At 39.1% G+C, this 22,707-nt stretch overlaps 2 protein-coding genes across 2 annotated transcripts in view; one reads left to right on the forward strand and one right to left on the reverse strand.

Annotated features, from left to right (window-relative positions):
- Positions 1-351: 351 nt before the first annotated feature.
- LOC118422169 (transmembrane protein 39A-A-like) lies at positions 352-10,795 on the forward strand. The gene is made up of 9 exons (XM_035829686.1): positions 352-588; positions 2,611-2,827; positions 3,791-3,874; positions 5,130-5,284; positions 5,752-5,989; positions 8,096-8,200; positions 8,801-8,982; positions 9,450-9,570; positions 10,226-10,795. Exons 1-9 carry the CDS (start codon positions 488-490, stop codon positions 10,451-10,453), a joined length of 1,431 nt encoding a protein of 476 aa, XP_035685579.1. The 5' UTR covers positions 352-487; the 3' UTR covers positions 10,454-10,795.
- Positions 10,796-14,682: 3,887 nt separating this feature from the next.
- Positions 14,683-22,707, reverse strand: part of LOC118422784 (prostaglandin E2 receptor EP4 subtype-like) — a 9,995-nt gene continuing 1,970 nt past the window's right edge. Inside the window, exon 2 of the mRNA XM_035830540.1 lies at positions 14,683-14,961. Coding sequence (XP_035686433.1) covers positions 14,737-14,961 — 225 coding nt within the window. The 3' untranslated portion in view covers positions 14,683-14,736. The remainder of the gene's footprint in view (positions 14,962-22,707) is intronic.

A 22,707-nucleotide genomic window follows, 5' to 3' on the forward strand; every position in this document is an offset into this window, starting at 1 on the left:
ATATCCGGGGTATTGGACGGTTGTTGCCTACCAGGACGTCAGTAGATTGGATCAAAAATTGATATTCAAATTAGCGGCTCAAATTACTGGTTAATATGTAAATCAGTCTTTTGCCAAACACCTGCTTTTTGCCTACCACTGCGTCACCGTGACATCATCGCGATCGCTTGTATACGTCAAAGTCTCCAGTAATGTTAAGCCGACGTCATCTGATACCAGATGGTGATAATTAGTACATCCTGAATTTTATCTGAATGGATGACAAGTGTGTCACTGTCACAAAATTGTTTATTTCTGTGTACTGCATTTGGTATTTTCGTGAGAATCTGCAGTTCATACTAAAACCGATAGATGGCACTTGTCCCATGGTGCTTCAGCCAAAATGGCCGTCAATGGCGCTGAATAGTCAGATCTCAGGAGAAAAACAACCTATTTCTCCCAACTCGTCCCGCTTTCCAGAACAATTCAGCTCCGGCGACGACGTGGGATGCCCGGCGGTCGTAGAGGTCTGTCGCGGCAGCAGCTGAGCCGGTCCACCATACCGGTTCAAAGTATTAGCCCCTCCCAGACTGCCACGTTGCGGGCAAGGTTGGTTTGTTGTCGTCTTCATCTTTTCTTGGAATTTCCTTCTCAATCCTTCCTGGTTCTTTACTGACTTTAGATATTTGGGAGAACCCAGAGAAGTATCTGATACCTCTCCGAATCCATTGTCTTAGTCACCTAACGTTACTTCCCGCTGTGGTTTTATTTTACCTGTCTTTACTATATGATAAACAAAATCACCAGACCGTGATGGATATTTATATTAACACGTTACATCCAAATGTTTACTTCAGGAGTGTGCCCAGGGTCTAATCAAATACATTTCTGTGGTTGAGGTACCATCATGTTTGTGTTTTTTTTTTAATTTATTATTCTCTGCATCAATGTCTAAAACGTTTACAGAAAGTGAAAGCAGAAGTTGTTTACCATCAGCATGCTTAATCTATTATATGATAAGATATGTACATGTGTGGAGATTGTAGACTGCCTACAATTAGTTACTTTAGTACAAACAAACCATTAGAGATGATATCTACATATATGTCAGTGGGGTCGTGTGGCGCAGTTGGCAGGGTGTTCGATTCATAACCCAGGGGTTCTGGGTTCGATTATCCTTTGATGTGCCACCAATCATGTGCCCTTGCCAATTTTACACGGCTTTCATCACTTTGAGTTTGAACTCAGGTGAACAAAATAAGTACCTACTATTATAACCTAGGTTTGGTCAGGGTCCTTGGATAGGACAGTAATTGGAAGTCCCGTAATAGGGCCGTATTTGTGGAGAGCTACACCTAGAGTTACTAGTAACCTGAAAGAACCCGCCCCACGTTAATATTGAAACACCTGGTGTGAGTGGTTCAAAACCTACAATCCCCCTGGGCAATTGCTATCGTATATGAGTACGATTTCGCTAGATGTCTATTGTAAATTATAGGTTCCTCTCATTTCAGCCCTGGCTTGAGTAGTCAGCCCTCCCAATAACAATAACAATATATTGATATTGACTACTTTTCTACATTTTTCTTGGTTTGTCACATTGCATGCTTTTCCTCAAAGTTGACACAGATTATATATTGCAACTATTTTGTATGTACATTGTATGAGTGATGTTATCAGGTGATATTGAATGATTTGAATAGACTTAAAAGTGTTCATAACAAAAAGAATCCTATTCGCCATTTATCATCAATCAATCATTACAAATATCTTAGATGTAGGACAAACCATTGAAGTTGGAAATATTATATCACTCAGGCACCAAAAAAACAAAGTTACACACACAAAAAATAATGTCACTCACATCCAGCAGGATGTTAGCCTGGAATGCAGACTAGGGGTAGGTACCAGTACAGAACATTTTTAAAGGTTCATCACACCGGTACCCTCCTCTTATCCAAGGAGGTTACATCTAAACCTATTTGTAGAGAGGAGGAAAATTAAGAGACATGGCAGCTAAAACAGATCTCCATATTACCAGACTATAATAAGAATGTAACTCAAAGCACTTAGATATGTACTTAGAACTGGCACTACTTTTGTTTGTAGTAAATGCTTTAAAAGAACAATATGGAAAAGTGTCATGCACATTGCAGGACTGCATATTAGAATGGCTTATCTTGAGCATTTCCCTCTTCCCTCAGACAGTCTGACCTCAGGCCAACTTTCAAGCTTCCGCTATGATCAAATTCTAGAAATAACAAAAAGGCCTGCCAAACATCCAGGAATGGTACCCTTGGCCTTTCTGCACTTGTCTGTATAAACTGTGAAGGGGACTTGGGGTTGCAGGGGTACTTGTGGCTAGTACATCATGTATGTTGAGGCTCCTATGTTCTCCTCTAAACAACTTGGTAAACTAACCAGGATGGCACCCAGGCTAGATTGCAGAAATATACATTCAAAATGATTCATGAAATGGAGGCCTTTGTAAAATGGTTGGCTTCAGTGTAAGACTAAGAGGGTGTTCCCCACCTTGAGAATTCAGCTTTTAAAATGGATTAGCCCAAAGAATAGCAGTGTATGGCTTCCTTGATTACAAATTGCATTCATTATATGGTTATTCCATTGCAGGAACGGGGGTGGCCACAGCCCCACGAGCCCTCCCCTGGCGGCCCTGATCACCATTATCCCCATCAAGCACACGCCGTTCCCCGACATCCCGATGGAGAACAACATCGTGTTTGAGTCCATCCTGCTGATCTACCTGCTGCTGGCACTGTTCCTGCAGTATGTCAACATCTACAAGACTGTGTGGTGGATGCCTTTTGCAGCAACCAACACTGCACTGGTAAGCTTTGGTACCATAGTATATACATGTAAAAAGCTGATACAGTTTTAGTTATTGCTAGAATACTAGGGCTGTGTACCTAAATGTAACATCAGGTACAGGTATAGAGGTAAAGGCACCTTTCCGGACCTGTACCTGTACAAAACTTCGCACCTAAAAGGTGTTGCATATTACTTTGTGCTGTCACTTGATGTCACAAAATTAAGGACAGAAAGATGACAACTAAACATATTAACTTCAAAGATGGCATTGATTTCATGTACGAGTGCAGCATTTTGTCTTTTACCGACTGAGCTAACTTTTTGTGGTAGGATATACGCATCTTCAGTCACAGAATAAGCATATGCTTGATGTAAATTTATATCAGTATACTGTATAGACGTACTGGCACTGCATGATCTGGTATTTTGGACCTGTACTGAATTGATTATTTTGGGCCTGTACCGAATTGATTTTAACGTTACAGTGCCGGTACACAGTGCTGATACACAGCCCTATAAATAGTATAATTTACCATTAGGGGTTGTGTCTTGTTACTAGCAATTTGAAGTTACAGTGCTCACTGATCTCATTGAACAGGTAAATTTGATGAACATGGCAATTCAAGATAGATTGCATATTCCCTCAGGGGTAAGCACCCTCTGGCAGATCATGAAGAAACTGCATTGCAGAAAGACACAAAGACAGACAAAAACAATACTTCAGTTCGCTTGGGCGAAGTACAGATGTCTAACATTTTTCATTAGTCTTTTAGTGTGATAAAGTGATAAAGAACTCTTTTGCATCATGGCGTCCATTCTTAATTACTATTTTTAGTGATAAAAGCTCATAAGTCATGGCTGTTTTCAAGAAAGACATCAGTGAATTTGCTGTGTAGTAATGAGAATTTTTGTAAGTCCAACTGATGTCTCATACATGTAGCTCATACTGATACTGATAGCTTGTGTTGTGTTTTGTCCACAGAACTTCTACTTGATTGACATCCACCTGGTTGTGTTCATCTGTGTCATCCTGGCCAGGAGACTGGTCTGGAAGTTCTTTACAGAGGTGGGACCAGGAAACACTAACACTTCTCTTTCTCAAGAAGTCTGTATGTAACTTGAGTAGTAAACTGTATGGCACCAACTCTATGAAGTACTTCAGTTACATGTTAATAAAGTTTGACATCTTTGCACATGTATTTTAGCAATGTATACTTATATATTGCACCAATCCTGTCTTGACATTGTCTTGCTTTTGTTTCCTTCTGGACTATTCAAAATTTGTCTTCTTCAATGCATAGTTAGGTTATATAGAACCTGATTTTTAACATATCTGCTCAGTGTCACTGACAAAAGATGTTACCTGAAACATCTGAGCATTTTCAAATTCATATTGCTTAAATCACTGCTATCAGGCATATCTTACCTGCATGTCTAACCTTTATTGACATATATTTACTAGTAAGATATGTTTCTCTTATAATTTATATTGATTGCAAAGTTTTATGTACATGTATACTCTTTGTGCATTGCCTTTGCTTGCATGTATGTACTAACTGCTATGTGGATCAATGGCTTTTCAGACTTCTATATGTTTCTTGAATGTTCTGGATATGTTGTCAAACTTGTCTGCAGTCTTATATACTGTACATGTTTATCTTTCCTCCCTTCTCATGCGTCCATGTGTGTGGACCAGGCTCGTGCGGTACTGAACCTGTTTCTTTCCTGTATGCATGGGTTTACCTAAGAAAATGTTCTGAAACCAAACATTTAAACTAATTTTCAGTTTCCATTGTAACTCTCCTTGTGAAATAGGTAACTTTTAATTTGCCAAGACTCCAGAAATTTGGGAAATATTTAAGCCATGTGTGTTCAAATTTGTGTACACATTTGAACTTAGAATTAAGTGGTTTATTTCAATTTAAGAAGATACCTAGAATTTGGGAAATCTTAAAGCCATGTATTCAAATTTGTGGGTGTACTTGAACCTTAAAATGTGTGTATATTTTTGAAATCTTTGCTAAATGCACAATACACAGTTCATTTTACAGTCACTGTGTCTGTTTGTATTTTGTGTCATGTACTCTTCATTGCATGTTACTACAACATGTATACTGTTCAATAAGATTGCATTTCACTATTGAAAATTGCTGTTCATTGTACATTGTATGTTTGTATTCTGCATGTGTGTTTGCCATTGAGTAGGAAGTTCAATGTACACAAACATTTGCACATGTAGGGACTTTTTAAGCATCCTTATATCTAACAACGTATTGCTGTGAAAGTTATGGGAAGGTCCTCATTTGTAACTGTCTTCCTAGGCTTTTGTGTCGTACGGCTACAACACCGTGACCTTTTGGATCGTACAGCCCATCAAGGTCGTGCTGCTGTTGACCCTGCTGGGGTCGCTGACCTGGACACTGCTGCCCCTGTACAGCAACAACTCCATTCTCAACCTGCTGTTCCTCTCTTATCCGTAAGTATCTGGGGTTAGAGGTCATTACCTTGGCTGACCTGTAAACCTGTGTGGTGATTCGGCTGAAAAATCAGATGTATATGTTACGTTTCTTATGATCATTGCTTATAATGTTAAGGCCAGTGATAAATGCCACAGCTGTCTTTATATACTTGAGGTTTGGCTTTTATCTAATATGGCCATGATATAACATTTACACAGATGAGTTCCACACATAAGGCAGGTCATGGGCACTTAGGAAGTTAGCTCAAAGGTCCCAGAAAGGTCCCACCATAGGTTATCTCAATTCCTGTCCTCAATTTGTATATGTTTATGTATGTCTATTGGCAGAGGGAAAAATGCATTAGTCTGAATAATCGAGAAATTCACATTACAAGAGATTCACAAAAGCTTGTAAAACAGAGGTATGATGAAATCTTTGATTTCTTGGTACCAATTGAATTCTAACAATTTGTCCCTTCTTTCAGGTTTGGAATATATCTCTTGTTATATGGAATGGGAAATGATCAGATGTACTTAAACAATGAAGACAACCAGGCAACACAAGGGTACCCTCAGTCCACGGCAAAGTCGAACGGAGAGAGCAGACACCGAGACGACAGCAGAGCCCTCAGTCGTGACGCCAGCCAGTTGATAAGAGGACACCTGTGGCCAGACTTCCCTCAGCACCAGTGTCTGCTGTGTCCACAGTCTATACGAGATGAGGTATGGCAAGCAGCAACAAATACCAAAGTACAGTTGTCAGGGATAGAGTTAGGTTGGACAAGTTCACTAGCCCTATTGTCCAGGGCAAGTGAAAGTACTGATCCAGCAAGTGCATTACATGTACCTACCATGTAAGATTTTTCCATTGAGTGAGATTTTGATATCATTGTTAAAGTCATTACATCAAGCATTATTGATCAACATTGAAAAATAGAGGCAATAATAAGAACTCCATTGTTGGAAGTGAAAATGCATATAAAAGAGACATTTGGGCAAGTGAAAATTGGTTCAGGCAAGTAATTCTCTTCGCCAAGAAGAGTATGAGATTGCTTGACTTGGGTCTGTATGTAGGTCAACAGCATATAACTCGAGAAATTGTGGATGGAACTTTGTGATTTTTGGTAGGTGTGTAGCAGTTGTCGAAAGGAATGCCAAGTTTGAAAACGGTTTACCTGGCGTTTTCCTACGGTACTGCAGCGAGCTTGGTATGTTTTTTGCGGTTTGTTTTTGGCAGCATAAGTCAAAATCTAGCTGGGCGATTTTCACGAAACTTGGTAGGTGTGTAGCGGTTTTGGAGAGGAAGGTCAAGTGCGAAAATGGTTTACCTGGCTCTTACCTATGGTGCTGTAGCGGGATTTGTATGCAAGTGCGTTTGTCTGTAAGCAAGATAACTCGAGAACCCTTAAATGGATCCTGATTATATTTGTTAGGTGGATTGGGGTTAGGAAAACGAAGGTCAAGTTCGATAATGGGCACCCTAGTGGCTGCCTAAGGTACTGCGGCAAAACTTTTAATTTTGGCACTTCGTGTTCTGGACATGCTGTGGTCATGATTTTTGGGTGGTAGATAGCCCTTGAAACAGAGAGTAAGTGCTGTGAGTTTGGACCCCCTAGCGGCTTTTTGGGAACTGCAGGCACCGATTTCCGTTCAAACTTTGGACGAGGATAACTTGAGAACGTGTAAACAGATCATCAGGATTTTCGGTATGTAGATAGAATGAGTGATGACTTATACAATGTAATACTAATTATGCAAATCTGTAGCTTATTTGCATAATTAATGAGGAAAGTTCATAAATCCATGCCAACAGCATATAACTCAAGAAGCTGTGTATGGATTTTCATGATATTTAGTATTTAAGTAGCGGCTGCGGAAAGGAAGGTTGTGTTCGAAAATAGTTGACGTAGCATTTTCCGTTAGGACGGTAGCGGGCCGAGTGTGTGCGTCCTTTTGTTTGTGGAATGCATAACTCGAGAAGCCTTGAAAAAATCCTGATGACATTTGGTAGGTGGGTAGGGGTCAGGAAAACGAAGATAAATTATGATAGTGGGCCCCCTAGCGGCTTCCTAAGGTACTGCAGCAAAACTTATTAACAGAAATAAACTGTGCTCTATATATCTCATTTTGACCTATATCTATGGACACAGCTGTTATACAGATGGTTTGCTGGAGGACGCCCTTACACTGGGGACAAAGTCTAAATTGACAAGCATGAAATTCTGATTGACCAGGGATGCTACCAGGTCATCTGTCAGGTCACAGTCTGGTTTTGGTAATGTTTGTGTGTTTGTGAGGAACAATAAGACCTTGAAGTCTTAAATAAAGGCATGACTATTTGGCGAAGAGATGGGTTCGTTGAACTCTAGTTTCTTTATGTGCTTGCCTGATAGGACAAATTAATTTTAGAAAACTTGTCCAACACTGAGAGTGTTTAATCATGGTTCTAAAGTCCTTATCACACACATTTGTATATTTATACAAATGTACATTGTACAATAGTATTATGACATCAGATTGTGGACATTCTAAGGACAGTCATCACAAATCTATCACACAAAATTAAATACCATTTAATTCCTTCTCATGGTTGGTTCTGTCACAGCCTTGCTGACAGTGGTACAAAAAATGTGACTATGTATGTGACTCTGACTGTTTGTACTATGAAGAATTGTATAGGATTTTTTTGCTACTTTGTAACTTTCTTCTTTTTCTCAGCAGAAAAAGCCATACATTATACTTCACAACGATACATGTTAATGTAGTGTTTTATTCACTTGTATTTGGTGTAGTATGAAGCATTTAGTAGTCATGTTCTATCTCTCCTAGGTTGAAGTCATGAAAGCAGATTTTAACAACAGAATAAAGGAGATCCTCTTCAACTCCATGCTCTGTGCTTACTACGTCGGATTTATCCCAGTATGTTTCGTACAAGTAAGTGACCATTTTCTCCATTTTTGTTACACACTGTGGCTGTGTTTGCATATGTACATACAATGTATGCTGAAGAAAAAACAGGAATACAGAATTGGACATAAAGTGGCTCATGTGCTTGGATGTAGACTGGCATTTGCATGTCGGTTACTATTAATCATACAAAAATCTTTTCTTTCCCCATGCAATTCATATGAAGTGCATAGTGTGAAGATGTTTTTGTACATCTTCACTGAAATAGATATTAAGCAATTTGTTATTAGGATTGTGTATAACACAGTTTATGTGAAACACAGGCAGCCACAGCAGTATCAAAGGCCACACTTACAACACAACCCCTTCTTATATCTGCTTAGAAGTGGGCATACTAGTATCTCTGTCACACTTTTTCTGTATCTGTATTGATATAACTGCCCCTCAGTGTAGCGCAACAGCTCCGCATGCGTACGGCATAGCAGCAATAGTATAGTCATAGATGTGACTTGTATAGTTCTGTTTGATATCCCCAGAAATACCTGCATTACGACGTGTGGTGGTCGTGTCAGCACATCCTGTTTGTACGGGTCAACTGTACACATTTATTATGTTTGATATCCCCAGAAATACCTGCATTACGACGTGTGGTGGTCGTGTCAGCACATCCTGTTCGTGTGGATCAACACGTTTGTGATGCTAATGGCGCAGTACATCCCCCCCTCCTACTGCGACACCCTGCACAGATGTGCCATGCACCTCGGCAAGTGGCAAAAAGTGGACGGATACACAAACACACCGCAACACACGTGAGGAGTGTTTTTATCCTTATATTTATAATTAGAAATGGCATACTGCATGTGAATATAAATGGTAGTACCAGACCCCTTTATTTCAGATCTTATAGACCTGTAGACCCTCTCAGGAAGTTGCTAGGATGCCCGTTGTAGGCAAATGTACTAGAAATGGCTAACAGCACCAGTACTTAATGAAATCCTCGAACGATGTTTGGTTGGTTAGGAGTAATGAATGCCTCCTGGGGACTGCAATGGCTGTTTGGATAAGGCGGTTAGTTCTCTGGCTTATGATTGGAGCTGGCTGGCTGCACCAGGTGATTTTCAGTGCCAATGATAAATCACTTAGTGACTTACCAGATTCAATTTTAAAATGTGAAACAGAAAAGGTTTTTGCTAATTTTGTTTTTTGATAACCCCTCCACAAACCCTAAAAATGGAATAGTCCTTAGTACTTACTTGTTTTCCATTGGTTCTCACAGATGGACAGAACTAACCACGTGGCCATGTGGGGTCCTCATAAGACACAACAGAAACCTGTTTAAGGCTGTGGGACCACAAAATGTAGCCATCCCATCAGATGCTTCACACACCAGGTTCTATGTAAGTATTCATCTGGATAGACAATAGTAGTACTGTATTGTCATGTACTTCTGTAAGTTAAGTCTTAGGTTAAGACAATATTATTTGGTATACACTATACAAGGCTGCATAGTTACTCCAAACAAGATCTCTTTAGTGTTGCTGATGAAAGATAATGGATGTTACCTGAAACGTCTGACTGTTTCCAAAATCAAATCCAGCTGCTTGTGTAATTGCTATTTGGCGCATCTTATTACCTGGATGTCTAACCTTGTTTGTTGTCATGATCTCTTGGCTAGTGTATATTTATCGTTACCACAAAGAATAAGGGGACATAAGGGCAGGTTGTTTTTGCACTGTTTGTAAATGCCAAAAATGTGAGAATAGTGTAGATGTCCTGAAAATTGACTTAACATTATTAACAACTTGCAGATTTTGTTTTCCAGAATATTAGATCCAAAATACATTGAAGAAAGTTGGTCATGAAAGGACATTTACTTCAAGCAACCAGATATGATTTTGGAAATCCCCATTCCATGATTCCAGTTGGATAGGATTTTCCAAACTCAAATCCAGTTGATCGAGTAAATTCTTTGGGCATTACATCCAAAATCTTACATGGAATTATTGCTGTAAGTTCTTGTATGACATTACTGTCTCCCCTGCTGTTCCACAGATGCTGTTCAGTAACCCGCTGTGCCTGCTGAACTGCCTGGCGCTGTTGGAGATCAGCATGGTGTGCTACCAGCTGTTCCTCCTGCTGTTCACTGTCTACAAGTGGGACCACATCCTCTCCGTCTCACTCATGCTCTTCGTTAACTACTACGTCCTCTTCAAACTTCTCAGAGACAGGTTCATCCTTGGGAAAGTATACGCAGCATCTGCAGAAGCTAGCCAAACTTAGTACAAAAGTAACAATTAATGCAGACTGAAAAGCTGCCAAAATAGGCTATAGTTGTATGTTTAACCTCTTAACATTGATGTACCCTGCTATATATATTGTGTTGTTTTGGTTTATACAAAGTGGATTTATATCATATTTTGTTGGTGAAAAAAGGTTTGAGAAATCCAACACAACATTGCAGTATGAGGCATTGATTTAATTGCTATATTTAGTATGGAAATCTGCTTGTGTTTTGCAATATTCACAGGAAATGTCATTGACTATTTGCAGGTTAAATCTTGCTACATGTAATCATTGACATTAGGTTCACACATTACATGTGTATGTGTGTCCCCAGCTGCAGGACACACTTCAAGAAATTTATATACCACATATTATTAACCATAATGCAAATTTGAAAGCAGATTTCCATATTAGTTATAGGTTGACGCTAAGTTTCTATAATGCAAAATGTTGTTGGATTATCTCAAACATCCTGATATGTTGGTCTAGTGTGAGACTGTAATCTTTCACAAGACAGATGTTATACATCTACATTTACTCTTATGATGTCCAACAAGTGAATGGCCATAGAAAACGAGTCTGCCTACTTTCAAGACCCGATATCTTAAAGGTACCAATATTTACAAGAATACTTCAAGAATGATGCCATTAGATGTGCGATACACACACTAAATATTTCAGGTAACGTTAGTATTTCAGGAGAGCTAAAAGGGAGTATAATATTCAAATCATTTACTAGGGATTGTCTTTACATTTCAAATGTTGAACAGTAGCCATATCAATAATGGTGCTATCACAATGCATCGCAACCCCATAATCCTTAACACTTAAACTCACCTGTGGAACTGCATTTGTAAGCTGCAATGAACATTTGGTGCTATACTGTACCCACCAGTCATTAATTTGTTGACATCCAATATTTATTTTCCTCCTAAAACACACTAGCCATACATGCATGAAAATGTGAGAAATTTTTCATAACCTTCATTTATCATTTTGATCCAGTGCATTCTCACCTGTTATACTCTTAAGATATATACATGTAACGTTATATATCTATTAAGTATATATATATTCTCATATCTTTGCTAGATGAGAGAGGTATAGAATGTGGTATTGCACTGATGCTATCTGTACTTTCAGGTGACTTTTGACATTAATCTACAGACCAATTATGATATTCCATTAGGAAGTTTACACCTCAACTGGATATAAACTTTGCTCTTCATCCTCTTTAGCCTTCTCCCTAACCCCATAAGCAGTAGGAAATTTGTATCCGAACGACTTCTTCAATGTGCTAAAGGTTAGGTCATGCTGTTTCCCTCACCATTTCCCAACACTTATCACTAATGGCCAGTGCTCCCATTGAAAGAAAAGACCTTGCGGCTTCCAACTCAGGCAGTGCTTGGGTATTGATCAAGAATGGTAGGTCAGGAAGGTTGCAGTTGAGCCTCTATGTTGAACTTGATTATACAATACTTGATTCGTAGTGCGTTCGTAATAGAGGCCACTGGGGTTAACTAATGGACCTGTTGCACTAGGAATTACCTCAAAAGATATCCTTCATCAATAGTGGAATGTTAAAAGGTGGTGTGATGGGATGACAAGTATGTGCAACGTTCATGTACTGTTACGCTGGGTTTCCATTTTGATTTGTAAGCCTGAGAGGAAATGAGGGTAAAGATCAGTGAAGGTAGTTCATTGAGGAAGGTCAGAAGTCAGATTTCCTTTTTGCAGTCCTGGTACTTGACTAGGTGTTAGTCTCTTTGTGAAAGGGATAAGGCAGATGATTTTGAAAGTAGCTGTAACATGTCAAACTTGATTTTTGTTTGAGTCATGTTCAAGATTGTACACCTTTGTTGAAGAAGGACACAACTGTTAGCCATCTTACAAGAGCAACTATCACACTAACTTGCCAATAGTTAGATGTAGGTTGCAACTTTTGGGGTCAAAGCAATGATGCTTTTTTTGCACAGAAAGTAAAAATCCAATTTTTGTGGAAAACATTTAGGCTCACATACATACAATACATACAAAATAGAAAAACGTGATACAGTTAAAAGAATCAAGTCATGTGTAATAGCTACTTTACAGACCCGCTCCGTCCCTTTAACCTCCGTCATGCTAAGGTGGCCTTACAGTGCCACATTTGTATTTGGTATAGAGATTGCCATTTGCCATATGGAGGTTAAAGGCCTTACTCCACTTGGCATGTCCAAATGTATGGTATGAAGAAAACATGCTCAGGGGTGAACAAATTGCATGCTGTTCACAGTTCTAGGATGAACTCCTTTGTGAGAGTCAGCAAGATCTTTGACCTTTCTGTACATTCAAAACAGGAGACAATTGCTGACAAGTCTACTGTACAAGTTGCACCACTATAGCTACATGCCAGATGATACTTTTGGCAAATCTCCCAGAAATTGGTTCTCTTCTGCACCTGTTTTCAAAATTCGCTGTGAGGCATCTATGTATGCTTCATTAGCAGCAAGTCATGCAAACTTGGATCTGATGAAAGTTGCATGGATGTTAAACACTGGGGATGCTGCTTGGTCATTAACTAGGGTTTATAGACGCTGTCTAGGCAATGAAGTACATAATCAGTGGAAGGCAACTTGCTTTGATTAGTTTAATGGGTCCATTCAACAGACCAACAAATGCCCTATCTCTCTTGAAAACTCACTAAGCATAGGAGCTGTGAGATTTAGTATGGTCTATTGGGCACCAAATGTATTTTGCACAAAAAGTTGGAAGATGGAAGTTCATTTGTTTTACTTTGTGCCACACGAAAACTATGAACAGTGAAATACAGATAGACGGCAATTATGTTTGTGGTGAGGTGATGTACTTTTACAATCAGTGAATGTTTTGTGTCAAATATATCTATGTTATGGCAAACCTGGATCTCAAATGATAGATATGTATATCTCCTACATGGGGGTGAGGTTTTACGGACATCTTTTCAAAGGCGTACACGAAGTAATAGATATACAGTAATTTCTACTGCCCCAATGGTAAGATTCCAAGTATGGAAGCTGTTACTCAGAGGGTCTTGCTTCACATTTAGACATTTGTATTGGCTTTTAAGGCCTGTCGCAGTAATCTATATCCATTGTGATGTCATATTGGTCACCTGATGTATAGGCACTGTTTTGTGGCATGGTGCCATATAGCCACTATCGATGGTCTTGTGATGAGAAAGCTCCACTGAAGCACCATACAGAAAACCCACCACACCTATTAGCTTACATATACTGTATGATAGTGCTTGGGTTTGGGAACCTTTAGTTTGTCTCTAACATATAACAACAGGTGGACTAGTTTCGGATTCATGTGGAAGTATAGGCCATACTGTATTGCTAAGAGGAAAGAAGTTTGCTGGACAAATATACTTAACAAGATCACCTGTATTATAACTATGATATCTTTATTAACGACCAATAAACTATTCCTGTACACATTGTCTTGTTACTCTTATACTGTTACAGATATGTTTTCCAGCAATACAAAATGTAAGTCAAAGTTTTTGCATCTCGGGCAAGAAATGAAGAAACAAGAACATAGTCAAATATACAAAAATCCATTCCTAAAGCTTATTTTTGGTTTCTCGTACAAAATTGTCCTCACTATACACATAGATCATTATGTTCATAATTTGATTAGAACACCATTGGTATACATAAACGCATGAACTGTAGGATACAACATACAACAATCATGACTTTTAGATTGAACATTTACAAGAATAACACTCTTACAAACATTTTCCAATTCAACACAACATCATAGAGGATTATATTAATTATCCATTATCTAGATATTAAGAGATTTACTGGATATGTCTTGAGTACATTTGCATTCATATAATGAAGAAAAAATTAATCCACAAGATTAAGCAATAGCATGTTGAGGGTGACATTATCAGAATTCATCCTTGAAACTTGGTTACCCTAAACTATGGTATTTTTCCCTGCAGAAGTCAAGTCATCTTTGACATTTCATAAAGAAATATATACTATTACCCGTTTTAGTAATTGTAGTAGACTTGTACCCGAAATTTAACATGGAGTCCAACAATACTACTACTCTACGTAGTGTTTGGTCATAGAATCAACGGTAAAACACTTTTAAATTGTGTACCTTTATCCAACAGTGATAATGTTTTGTCGTATTATCAGGAATTCTTTCATTTTTCAACGGAAAATCCGTGTTGCAGAAATGTAATTCTTTAACTTTTCAAAGGAAAAATTCGTGTTGCAAAAATTCAATTATTTCTTTTTTCAAGCTACTGCCTCTGCAAGTGTCATGTCTAACTTCTTCACACTAGTACATGTCACGTAATGGACGATGTTTCTGAGGATGACCCAGCATCCCTTGCGGTAAGGTTTACAGATGGCGATGTAGAGGAGGGGATTGATGACGCTGTTGAACGTCATCAGACGAGCGGCGATGAAGTCTATATTGTCATCCATCCACACTCCCAGCTGATTGGTTAGGATCCGAATCTGTGGCAATGATAAACACAATAGTCTATTATTAGAATATTTATGGCACCAAAATACCACATTTTCTGAAAATGAAATTTGTTTGGTAAAAATTAGTGCCAGCAACAAATCACCCCACCCCAAATTACAACAAGGAAAGCCTTTCAACTTTCCTCATCGCTTTACCATGTCATTTGTGCAATGCCAAATAGCAATCACTCATTTGTGCAATGGTATAATACTTGTTTTCCACAAGCATCCTTCCAAGTTCGCACCTAATTGTTAACAGACACGAGAAGTCAGCATGTTCCTTGTGTAGCATCATTACAAACTAGAATAACGTGGTGAGTGATGAAGATCACGCTTGTTTCCTACTACTTGCTTCCCACAAGTACCCTTCCAACTTCGCTCCTTATTGTTAACAGACACGAGAAGCCATCATGTCCTCTCCTATTTTCCATGTGTAGCATGATATTAGCATCATTACAAATGAGAATAAACTGATGATTAATGAATATCACGCGACATATCCACATTCGCCCATCGTGTCAACACGGAATTAACACTGGGAGATGCCAGCCTGTGTTTCTAGATAAATCCTCAAGTACACATTAAGTTCCACCCATGCGTTCAGCAGCCTTGTGTAGTTAACGGAGTTACCCGACTGATTGATGTCCCCAATTACCGGAATGACGGAGGCGTTGAAGCGAAGCACACAGATTGATGGCGTTACGTGTAAATCGTGGACAACGTACACTGCAAAGAACTATTACTTTTAATTAGGGCGTTTTGAAATGATATTTCATGCATTCAAGTCGTGGACAACGTACAGCGCAAAGAACTATTACTTTTAATTACGGTGTTTTTAAAATGATACATCATGCATTCAAATCGTGGACAACGTACAGCGCAAAGAACTATAACTTTTCATTAATGCGTTTTTAAAATGATTTTTCATCCATTCAAATCGTGGACAACGTACTGCGCAAAAGACTATTACTATCAATTAGGGCGTTTTGAAATGATATTTCAAGCGGTTCCAGAACTTTTCCACTTGGAAAGTTACAAACGTGGTCTTAACGGCATCCAGAAAGCACAAGGGACAAGCTAGTTGGCTCTAAGCCCCACGTGCAAGAGGACGGATGAATGTGAGTGTCATATATATAATCAATAAGAATCGTTAATTTAGCAAATCTATCTTGTATCATAATTCTGAAGTCTGAACAATTATATAGCGCAAAAACCATGACGATCCTTCAATCCCTTCTTTTTCAAAGTCTCAAACAAAATCGCCCCCTTCTACATGTATATACAAAAGGCTAATATCTGCTTGGAGATCAGATAGTTATATACTGACAGCTGTGTGTAGAATCAACGACGTCTGCATATCGGTGGCATGTGCCACGATGCGAAGAAAATAGGGATGGGTTCTGAAATATTACATTGCCCATAAAGCCGAAAGTTGTGGTGTAAACGAAACAACGTGCATTATCACGTATGCACCGTCTAACCATGTGTTAAAATACATCATAATTGATCCAGTGATCGTGAGATACAGCTGCGAACAGCCAACATGGACAATTTCAAAACCTCCCGTCAGGAGGTGACCATCATTTTACGGAGGTAATTATGTCTTCTTATTTATCAGCACATGGAAATTGAAATACCACCCACATCAGCGGTAGAGCCAAGGCTCAGTAATGTAATATATAGGTAGATTGTATCGTGGCTCTGTGCATGCTTTTTATTAGTTCTTATCACATGTCCATAAATGATGATATTAACCTCTGGGTATGGGGTTGAAATTTCAATTAGTAACTAAAAACGGCGTAGATTATCTGTACTGGTGAAGGCCTGATATTTCCTGTGATTTTAGCACAGTGCCCACTTAAGTTTCTTGTTTGTGTTAAAAGTATGCACTCTGAATAATTACCTTGTTATCAACTGTTTGATAGTACATGAGGCACGTAGTATAATGAGTTGGTCGAGGGCAAAACTTCCGCAGCAAATGTATTTACAATGGTATGCTATAAATATTAAAGTGCATTAGTCCAAGTATTTATGTGCCAGCTTGCAAAACGTACAGCTGCAACAAGTATTCGATTTTTAAATCTGCATGGGGATGGGTCCTAAGATGAATAGTTCAATTGCAAGTGATCACTACGTCTTCCAGATAGGCTTTTCCTCCTAATAGTGGAGGTAATACCACGCTGCCAGACTCTGTTTTGTCTATCTGTCAAAAGCAGGTCTGATTAGACCTGTTACTTGGCATGAGCTGCAGTTTTCCAGTAGATGTACTTGTCTTGTTTGCTCATACATTTCGCACAGCATTTGTATGGATTATATGAAGCGTTAAATCGGTGATTCAATGATATGTTGGAGACATAAGAGAGCAGGCGGATTTGATATCATTGATTGCAATGAGCTAGTACAGATGGGTGTTGGGGAGGGGTGGAATTGAACGATTTTCAAGGTTACAACTAACGTTATAGGGCGATACGTACGTGGTAAATGCGTTGACATTCGCGCGTAGGAAAAATGCTTTTGATGACATTTAGAAAGAAGTTTAAGTCTGCCATTCATGGTCATTCTTGTACATGTTTTCGTCGCATTGCGTAGAAATTTTCGTTTGAATCGCAGACTCTGTGACTCTAAGACTAAATGGTCTGATATATTTCAAAAAATGATGCTCGCCTACGGAATGAACTTAACAGCATCATAACAGTATAGCATGAATGATAAATAGTGCATGCATCAATCCTTATATCCGTACCATCTACATCAGAGCCCACCAACCTTTCCTCAACCGAGACGGGGGCCGATACCGACTGCCAAGCACTTTTGGCCCTTTGCTGACGTCACACTTCTGTTCCGGATGCGTGACGTGGGCTTATTTGGGTCATTTCAACTTGATAAGGATCAGAGGACTGATTGAAAGCTTGTTGGTAAGCGCTTTATTTTGTGTACGGATTTAAGGTCTAAAAATTGTAACATAACCTATCGCTTGGTAGTACTTCTTTAATGAAAACCTTTTATGGAGATCAAACAAAACAGAAGTATGACGGATCTAGTGCAAAAATTCTCTTCAAGAGTTACATAGATAACACTGTCTGTGCTTCGTGGATACGTAATTGACTAGCTGTAATTCTTTGTTCAAAGTCATCAGTGTCTTTTCATATCATCTTTATTGCTGATGAGACCGTTGATAATATCACCTTAAATCTTGTTCTACAAAAGAGGCGGTCACGAAGTACGTAAAGAAAGGTCTTCTCGCCAAGATATAATTAACTTTATCGCCCTCTCCAACCGAGGAAATATTGGAAAACGCCAAAGGAACCAACGAAACGTTAAATTTGCCAGCTGCCCCAGCCGCCTAGTTCTATTTCCTAATCGATATCATTAGACAGAAATTACAACTGATTACCTAACGATCTTACAATTTGGCATATAGCATAGACTGCTTGAATCATACTTTTGTGGTATCAACATAGAACCATAGAACTGCTTCCATGCATCTGAAAGAAAACGTTACTTGAGAATTTTGTCACGTTCTAAGAAAGTGTGTTGTTGGTTATTCATTTCTTTTACGATATTGGTCAGTATATACTTGAAGAACTTGACATTGACATTTTTATTATAGAATTGTGAATGAGCAAAGTTCATTGGATGGAAATCACAGCATTAAATGAAATCTTTATTGACACGACGAAAGTGCAGCGACTTTTGTAAGGTCTATAACAACTAGTTACAGTACAACTGAATAGACATATATGGATTTCTACAGGTATGAATGAATTAACATATTGGATCTAGCATGTCATTTACACTATTGGTTCTGCGGTATAAGCATTCGTAGATATATTTGCCTACTTGCACACAATAAGGGTTATCGCCTTCCAGAATGTAGTTGAATGTATATATCGAACAGAGAGTAGCAAAGTCTTTAGAGCAAGCGGAAAGTAATGTGAACAGCTCTGTACGTTTATCATTAAGTGCCCAGTCATCGTATCTGTCTCCATGCTGTGGTGTTGTTTGTTATTTACACCGAGAAGGTTGCGTTCTGGTTGTGCTATAGTGGACGTGAGTGTGCATAACTCAAGAAGCTATTGATGGATCCTCATGATAGTTTTTTTGGTGGGTAAAAAGCGTTTGGGAGACAAAGGTCAAGGTTTATAATGGAACTCCTAGCTGCTTCCTACAGCGCTGTAGCGGAATACTCGTCTATTCACAGCATGAGTTATGAAACTGTGGGCGCATTTTTCCTGATATTTGGTAGGTGGGTTGGTGTTGCGAATACAAAGTTCAGGTTCGATAATGGGCCTCCTTGCGGCTTCCTACGGCGTTGCAGCGGATTACCCGTATATTCACAGCATGATTCATGAAGCTGTGGATGCATTTTTCTGATATTTGGTAGGTGGGTAGGTGTTGGGAGTACAAAGTTCGGGTTCTATAATGGGCCTCCTAGCGGCTTCCTACGGTAATGTAGTACTCCCTACATGACTTCAGGGTTTGAGATCTCATGTTCTGGAAGTGGTATGGTCGTGAGGTTTGGGTTGCAAATGGCTCTTGTTATTACAGTCTTACTACAGGGGGTCTTCATGTGAATAAATCGCTTACGAATAAATGAATATAGTAAGAATAATAGTGCACTATAGGCTATCAAAACTAGGAAATACCCGGGCCTTTTGACACCTAGATGTCTTCTGATAGTTATTGTGTCGGTGATATATTTCTTCATACATCCTTTTAGAAAGTTTACTTCCACACGAGCTACTAATGGCCGTCAACCATAACAATTGTAAATATGCCACACAGTCACTCTCCTTTGATCTTCTCCCGGTCAAAGCGGGTTTGGGTCCCTTTTGGGGGCAGCTCATGAGACATAACGGCACATCTGACATGATAAAACATGTTTTCCGTGAGATCATTCATCCCTGTCACGTCCTCGCCTGTTGCTCTATCCGTTATGGGCTTTATGGCTCGGCTGATAATGCACATCTGGTGTGGCTGAAAACGGTGTTTCAAAGAGCAGGGCGGAAAGGCTCAACGAAAATCCATACCTACAGCTTGGTCAAGTTTTAAGTTTCTATTACCGGTCTACTTGCGTCATTAGAAAGTCGATATATTGTTTATGATTTATGTAAGCATTTAGGTTCATGGTTGGTAGGAACATCAATGAAGATCTGGAAGGATATTGATTTTGTCGTTCGTTTACTATCATATTTTCTGAATTTTGTTATTGTTTATGAATTGTTTATGATTTGTGAAATCATTTAGCCTCATGAGCTGCATCTGAATTTCGGCAGAAACATCAATGAAAAGCTGGAAGGATCTTGATTTTGTCGTTCGCTTACTATCATATTTTGTTAATTCTTTTTATTGTTCATGATTTGTGTAATCATTTAGGTTCATGAGCTGCATGGTTGGCATGGAAATCAATGAAAACCTGGAAGGATCTTGATTTTGTTCTTCGTTTACTATGAGGAACTTTACCTATTTTGTGAAATTGCTTTTATCGTTCCTTATATATCCATTATGGTGTACGGAATCTCTATTGTTCAGTTTTTTAGGAAACTTGTTCTGGAAGTCCTGATTGTTCTGGGTACCTTTACGAGTAAGGATAGTCGCTAGTCGATATTGGCGATATCAAGTATTGGAGTGACCGTAAAGCTAACGAGAACTTTATCCTGGTATTCAAAACCATAATGAAATAGAAACTAGTTAAGATCTAAATCCAGCCGCACCGTTTTACTGATAGAAAACTATTGTCAATAACCCATAGATAAGTTAAAAAAGACAGTGGCGGATGGATTACGTAGTTAGATATCATCGTTACTCATTTTGAAGTACCAATGTCTTTAAATGAGTTTCGCAACTTATTCGTTTGGTGAAAGCCATGGTTGTAGCCCAGAATACAAATGACAGTGGGGCTAGATAGAATATAACTATCTCATAAATGAGGCTGAAACTACATTTGATAAAATTACATGAGGTCAAAATAGTGACAAAAGAAACGCAATGGCTTTGAGTTGTTAGACGTTTTGGCACTATATCTTCGTTAGTGAGTGATAGGAAAGAAAAGCACCATGATGAACCAGACTCTTACTGCTATGTAAGGTGTCTCAAGTTGCTGAGCAGTACAAAAGGCGCGGCAGGATTGTTACATAGTTGGTCTGTAGAGAGCAATCCTGTCAATGAACAACTCCAAGCACCTTGTACCACCAGTTACCCTGGGAAATTTCCTGTTATATGCCAATTTCGGTTATTTGTTCGACATGGTCTTCTCTTCGTGAGAGGGATTTCAGGAACAACGCACAAATGCCCTAAAGTAATAATCTCACATCTGTCTGACGTGGTCTCTCATGGGCAGATGGATGTCAAGAAAAAGACAAGAATACCCCAAGGTAATAATATCATAAAAATTTGCGTAGGTCAATGACAGAGATGGTGCCTTTCTGTCCTTATGCTTTCACTGCTGTTACGTATCATGCATTCAGGGATAACCTCTTGGCACATGGTTCGCCCTTATACATATGGTGTGCACGGTTTAAGTCATTGTACCTCATACTACATTGTATTTGTAACGAGGAGCCAGTTGTGTTGGTAAATATGAGATACAGTTGTTGAAAAGTAATTAAAAAAACAGAAATATGATACAATAGATAAATTATTGTATATTGACGCAAACATTTTAAATCCTGATAGACCTTGAACAACGACACAGAACAAAACAGCTTGCTCAGTTCTTGAAATGATAAAGGGGCACTTTCTACATATCTAACGCACGGACCCGCATTGCCACTTGCAAAACCGACATTCGTTTCCAGTATGTTTGGATGCTAGCCGGTATGTCTGGGTTACGGTAGATGATTTCTTGAGTAATATTTATATAGTCAGTTAACCCGGAAACGCGTTGTGCACAAGCTCTGGGGGTAATCCCAAGCTTACAGTCGTGTTTACATCCTCCCATTCCCCTGGTGGGTACGGTGGATCCTCTGACTGATGACATACACACTAACGTGGACATGTTGCTGATATAGTGTTAACACAAGGCACGTGGTGACTATCTGTTTTTGTTGCCGGGCCGTTGCATCAAATGATTTATCCTCCTCATGTCATGGCCGAAGCTCTAAGGTTTGGCCATTTTAACACACAAACATTGACATTGCTGGCTGGGTCATGTTGGGAAAGATGTTTTTCGCTTTTGAATACTAAAATAGAAGTGGCAAAATTCTCGTGTCAACTTAACCGTTATCAATCACTATCATTGCCTATAACAGTATAGGCCAATGACCCCAAGCGAAAGGAGGACACGCGTGAAGACATGGAAGAACGCAATTACTCAAGCAACTGGATATGACCTTGGTACATGATTAACTACAGTTGCTTGAGTAACTGCTTTCTGGCGTATCTTATTACCTGGATGTCTAACCTTCATCGACGGATATGGAAGAAGGTACGGGAAAATAATGAAGTTGAGATGGAGTAGGTTAGACGGGAAACAATGGAGACAAACGGAACAGGTTACGGGAAAATAATGAAGCTCACGTGGAAAAGAATGGACGAAAAGCACATGGAGCTGACAGAGGTTGTTAAATGTCTTACACTTTTACGTAACATCAATCTTATTACGTCAACCTGGAAGGTTTCATAATTCGAAGTCTATTACAAACAGTACTTACACGTACCGTGAATAACTTCATCAGGTTGGCAATTATTCATATAGTAAGGTTCTTTTAGCACAGCCGCAAGATAACTTACTTCCGA

This window comes from Branchiostoma floridae, chromosome 9 (assembly GCF_000003815.2).
Source record: "Branchiostoma floridae strain S238N-H82 chromosome 9, Bfl_VNyyK, whole genome shotgun sequence".
NCBI classification, from domain to species: Eukaryota; Metazoa; Chordata; class Leptocardii; order Amphioxiformes; family Branchiostomatidae; genus Branchiostoma; species Branchiostoma floridae.